At 34.2% G+C, this 6,053-nt stretch overlaps 1 protein-coding gene across 1 annotated transcript in view; it reads left to right on the forward strand.

Moving 5' to 3' along the window:
- The window catches only part of LOC149556917 (tail-anchored protein insertion receptor WRB-like protein), a 142,022-nt gene extending 141,544 nt beyond the window's left edge, over positions 1 to 478 (forward strand). Inside the window, exon 7 of the mRNA XM_089831545.1 lies at positions 18 to 478. Coding sequence (XP_089687671.1) covers positions 18 to 92 — 75 coding nt within the window. The 3' untranslated portion in view covers positions 93 to 478. The remainder of the gene's footprint in view (positions 1 to 17) is intronic.
- Positions 479 to 6,053: the final 5,575 nt, after the last annotated feature.

Below are 6,053 nucleotides of genomic sequence, written 5' to 3' on the forward strand. Positions count from 1 at the left end.
CATATAACAACATGCAGATTGGGATCATACCATGGTTACTGTTGGCAACACGGGTTAGTGCTTTCGTAGCTCACAAGCTAATTTACAAGTGAGGAAAAATGATCAAGAGGAGGGACACTCTTTCATGAGGAATTTGTGATTCAAATTCGATTGGAAACTCTTATAAAAGATGAGTGTAGAGTAGAATGATGCGACTTGATCGCCATTTTTAACACAGAAATAAGATTAGAGTTTTGATTATATGTGATTATATGGACCCTCGATGTTGTATATCATACACTCTCATTGCTCTGTATGACCTTGATCTAATAATATTGATTTCTCAGAAGCAGAATAGTGTAAAAGACAAAGCATACTGCATTCATAATTGTTCTATTTTTGCATAGAACAAATTCGTACTCTTGTCATATATTTCTTTTAGATAAATCTTAATTTTTCTTTGAGTATCTATAATATATTAAAAGATAGGTTATAAACTTCTGCTATTGTTTGCATTATTCTTTGCTAATTTTTGTCTACGCAAATGATCCATTGATTTTCTGAATAGGAAGGTACGTACAAATACATATATAAAGCAATGTTTTAGCATTCCGTATTCTTTGGTAAATGGATTTGTAGTATTCTTAACAATTTGTTGATAAATGGATTTGTAGCTTTCATAGTGATTCATGTAAGAGGCTGTGATATATGTTCTATTAATTAGATTGCTATGAAATATTTTTTCCCAACGTTTGAGAGGAGCAGTGTCTTCATGTGATGATAACCTTTAAGATACTTGTGTACTTTAATATGTACGTATAAAACAAGAAAGGATAAAATTAAAGAAAGGTGATAAATAGAAACCTCAATCTACACATATACATATCAAATAGGATTTTACAGTTATAACAAAAAGGGGCTTCAACACAAAATATGTTTTGATATGTAACGACAAAAGAAGAAAAATGTATTTCAACATGCAAAGGAACAAGTGACTTTGGCACATTCAAATCAAGATGTTATGAGTGTGATGATTACATCAATTACACGATTAAAAAACATTTGATTAAATAACAAATGCTTGCCACCAAAACAAGAAGAGATTGATAAATGAAAAACCAACAATGATAGAAACACATCTAGGACATATGAACCTAATGTATTCCTTATAATTTTAATGAGATTATACAATCTCATACCCCTGTTCTATTTAGGGTGTAAATATAAAAGAAGACAAAAAATAAATATTTTTTCCAAAATTCCACCTCTACCCCATTTTAGAACAAATATCATTGTACTTATAGGCTTCACAAGACAACTACCCTATATTGTGTACTAACCGCTTTTAAATACAATGATTAAGATTAAACAACCTTATTTGGTTATACTTTACACATCTTTTTGAAAATAAAATTGATTTTTCGGCTCTAGCTACATATAGTGGCATAAGTCATTTTTACAAAATAAGAGTTGAAACTTGTAACTTTTAGAAGAAAGAATTAGTTGGTTAGTTGGGGTAGTTCTTTGTCTTACTCCATCTACCTATGTAACCATTTAATCATATAACCAATTGAAAACACAAAATATATAATTTTCCTTTGAAATGAATATGCAATTTTTAGGACTTTCTATCATGACACAAAAATTCAAGCTCTGCAACATGACCAAATTTGGGACATCAATTGTTATCATGAAGGATATTTGTTAAAAAAACGGGCCTTCAAGGATATGCGCTTTAATTGCATATTGTAGGCACCACTTCTTTCCATGAGTCTTTTAACCAAATAGGTAGGGAAGAGGACTCAAGACCACATCAAATTACTTGATACTTTCAATGCCTCTATTTTGAGTATTGTATGTGTTAATTCCATAGCCAATAACGATAAAAATATACCATCCATAGAGAGCTTGGAATCAAATAAGCCAACCGTGGTTGAGGAGGCAATGCTGAAACAACATAGGAGGACTTTTCAGACATTATAAAAAGCCTTTGTAATCTCATCACCCCTTTTCAAGTGTGAGATATGCCATTGTTTGAGGCTAATAGGGATGCAAAAAGATCTAGCAATAGGGATGCTAGATATAATATGTCCAATGTTATTATCTGTAATCGCCTAAAATTGGTCCCTTGATAGGGAATTTGAGTTATTGATCATAATCCCAAAAATACTAAACAAAAGACAATCAATTTGTATCATTAATTTGGTTTGATCATCAAAATTGCATAATTTAACAAATTAGAAAAATCATTAAAATCAATTAATTCCTAAACATCAACACAAAATTGATAATTAAATGAACTAATTTAATTAAATGTTTTAGCACATTAATTAAATTGAGATAAATATTCAAAAAAATAAAGAAAAAAGAATAATTGAGAAAAATAATGAATTATCTTCACAATTGTTCTCAAAATTGATTAAAAAAGTATTAAATCAAAACTTATGCTCAAAAGTTGAGTTGCAGAATTACATAAATCAAAACTAGGTAACTCAATTATTCATAAATTAGAAAAGCAAGATAGTTGAAGAATGCATAAATAATTTTTTTATATAAAGTTGTTAACTTGAGTATCTAGATTAGACCATTATGTTTTATCTCTGTTATCACCTAAAATCACTTTGAAAGCAATTAGTTATGTTAGGAAATTAAGGACATACCCATTTAATATCAAAATTGACTTATGAGAGCATAATACAAATGTATAAAAAAAGGGTCAATTTAGTATTATAAAGTGAAAAAATAGAAGTGACAAAGGAGGAATAAGACATAAATACAAGAGAAGGGAGTTGAAGGGTCGCAACTCTAGGCAATAAAAGAAGGAAGGCTACATTCATTTGGATATGCTTGTATTATTTTTTGTTTGGAGAATTTGAGTTTATCTTGGAGAAACATTGGGAGAGTTTACATCTTCCATTTCATACTTGAGGATGCAAACCTTCATGCCATCTCTAGTGGATTGGATGTAGCCCCAGTTTATCATCTATTGTGGATTCACATCAAGATTCAGATATGAGATTTACATCTGCATTTTATAGTTTTCTCCAATCTGATTGTGTAGTTGTATTTAAGATTGGATTATGTTATTTGATTATTGTATTGCTGATGTAATACTACAATAATGTATTTTGAAGTAATTTAGTGGATGCTTATTGGTTCATCGCTAGTTTATTTGCATAAGATATATGTTTATATTCTAAAAATTGTTGAGGAAAATTTGGGTGAATATTCGATTGGGATATTGCAATGGTATCAAAGCTGGTCTTCTTGCCAGCCTGTGAGGTTATCATAAATAAATTCCAAAATAAGTTCTATTAGAACTTTTTCAACATGCCAGACTATTATGCAGGAATAAATATTATCAACTAAAAAGGAAAAAAGGTTGTGGTAAAAGACTGCCCATATAATTTGACATCCAATATAAGGGTGACTTTATCTTTGGTTGCATACCTTTTGGAAAACATTTAGGTTCAACATTTGACAATTTGGGTTGGTGTATTTGTCGATTGGGAATCAAGAATATGTCCAATCAGGCCCATCTCACTACATAAATATTGATGTTAAGAAATAGTATTCATGACTATCATGTAATAGAAATTGCATCTCTAGAGTTTTTTGGAAGACTTTGATTAATTTTTTAAATGAAGTTTCCCATAGTTGGGCGTCTTAGCTTGGCTATCGAACTGAAAATAACAGAATCACAATGAAGAGAAGATTCTTGCAAGTGAACCATCTTTGTTATCCACAATTTGCTCTTGGATTGAAGTTGCAAAGGAACGAGAATCAACAACAGAGAATACAGCACAGCATGAAGAAATCCTCTGCATCGGTTGATAGTAACTAAAATTGGAGGGCCTTGGAATTTCTAAGTCACATTATTTTTCTATAGCATTAAATAATAATATATGTAACACTTGATTACATATTAATTTTCAGTGGGCACATTAGTTTCAAAGGAGTGCTAATATATTCTAGCTTTGAGTATAGTCATTGGACAAATATTTTCTAAGGGCTGCCATAAGGAAGCAATATTTGCTGAAAATATTTTATGATTGAAGCTTATGTTGGCGAATAATTTCATTGGGCCTTAGAATATTTTTATCTTCAGAGTATAGTGACAACGAATTTCATGGGAGTTCAATTATTTACAAGAACTATAATATTATTGCTCTCCAAATTTATTACTTTGGTGTGCAACTGGCAAGGAAAAAGAAGAAATTGATATTATCAAGGATTTTTTTTTGTATTATATATAAGGGGATAAAAAAGAGATACAATAGTATCAACTAAGATTACAAAATAAGAGGCCTTGCTTCACCACAATCTCAGAGCACAACATATTTTATCATAGTTTAGAGAAGAAAATAGCTAATGTAATACATCATAGTGGGTGTCAACCCAAGTAGTCCACCCCAAGGGTCCCTCCATCCACACAATGCTCTTTCGCTCCTGGATTTGAGTTAGCATGAAGATCGCGTCCTTCTTGGACTTGATGTTCTTTCTAATTTCTTGATTGAGTCTCTTGCAGGTCCTTTCAAACATCTGGAGGTCATCAAAGTTCATCCTACATTCATACCCATGCTTCAACTCATAAACAAAGAAGGTGGCATGCCCATCTTTCAAGAATCTTCTCAGCTTTTCCTTCTCAAAGTCAACAAGGGGCTCGACTCCCTTGCTATTCTTGAGTGATAGTGCTTTCGACACCACTTCTAGGACACCACAACTAAGATGTCTCTTCTTGACTCCCTAGTCAAGCCGACTGTCCTCTATTGTTCTAATGTTTGGGGCCCCTCTTTCTTGGATTCTGATTGGGCCTCTGTTGAGAGAGTCCGAACTCTTCCTTCGTCGCATTATTAGATCTCACCAATTCACACCACACAACATCGTTTTGGCTGTGTTTGGTGCTCACCCTTTCAAATTGGGGACCATCTTTGATTTAGTTTGGCTACTTCACTAGCTTTAGAGCTTTATTGATTCCTCCCACAATCATCACAGATATTTCTACTTGACTTATTGTTCCTCTATGGAGGTGGCGAGTTTAGACTCTGGTCACAGGTCTCGTTGTTGGTACACCCAGGTCTCTGCTCTCTTGGGCTTGATTGGTATTAGTTTGGATCATCTTCCCCCCTTCTAGTTTTCTCTGGACACTCCAGCTCACCTTCTTCCACCTCTGCGGGAGTTGAATGTGCATGTTAGACTTGACATCTATAGATAGTATGTTATCACAACCTGGAGGAATCCCCCAAGTGGGCTCCGTTCGGTCATGACTTTCTATGCAGAGCACTTTCTTGAGATCCAGGACGAGATCATCTTACGTCCTTGGTACCTCACCTTTTGTTGGAGTCATGCTCTTGGGATCTTTTAGGGTGGGTTGTCATCGACTACGTATTCAAATTGATCACTAGATTGGTAGAGAGGACAGGATCTATCGTCTTTGTCACATCGGGGAGGTCAAGATCAAGTCTTGCTTTATTTTTCGTTAGCCCATTTACTATGAGGTTTGAGGGAGATTCTACTATTTGTTCAAGGAGTGTCGGTCTCTTCCCTCATTCTTCAGATATATTGACCAACATTGTCTTGCACTCTATCTTCAGGAGATCATGCAGCTTCGTGAACACACTCTACAACTCTAGCTTTGCTTGACATCGACCCCTACGCAATTTATCAGCTCTTTCTTCAGTCCTACAGTTCCAGCCTGAGGATCAAAGTGACCTCTCTACACTATCTCGGTTCATACCAGATCTGTGAGACCCCGTAGAGATTACACTCGGCAACGTCCCTCTAGTAGACCTCGGAAGCGACCTTTCAGAGTACTTGATTGCCCTTATGTCCACCTTTCCATTCTGGACTACTTCTCGCCTGTGAGGAGTTCTTAGTTGTTGTTATTCCCTTTTTTTGGTTTTATTGTTGTTTTGCTTTCACATTCTTTCTGCAGCAACCATTTGGTGCTTCCTTTGTCGGCATTTGCCCCTTTGTACTGTTTCCAGTCCCTTAGACCCTCATTGGTCTCATGTTGGACATTAATAAATTTATCTTATCTTATCTCCATCATCATCGTCATGTGAACCTAAATT

Source organism: Cupressus sempervirens, chromosome 5, assembly GCF_028749045.1.
Source record: "Cupressus sempervirens isolate cs-2001-9-10 chromosome 5, ASM2874904v1, whole genome shotgun sequence".
Classification (NCBI taxonomy): Eukaryota; Viridiplantae; Streptophyta; class Pinopsida; order Cupressales; family Cupressaceae; genus Cupressus; species Cupressus sempervirens.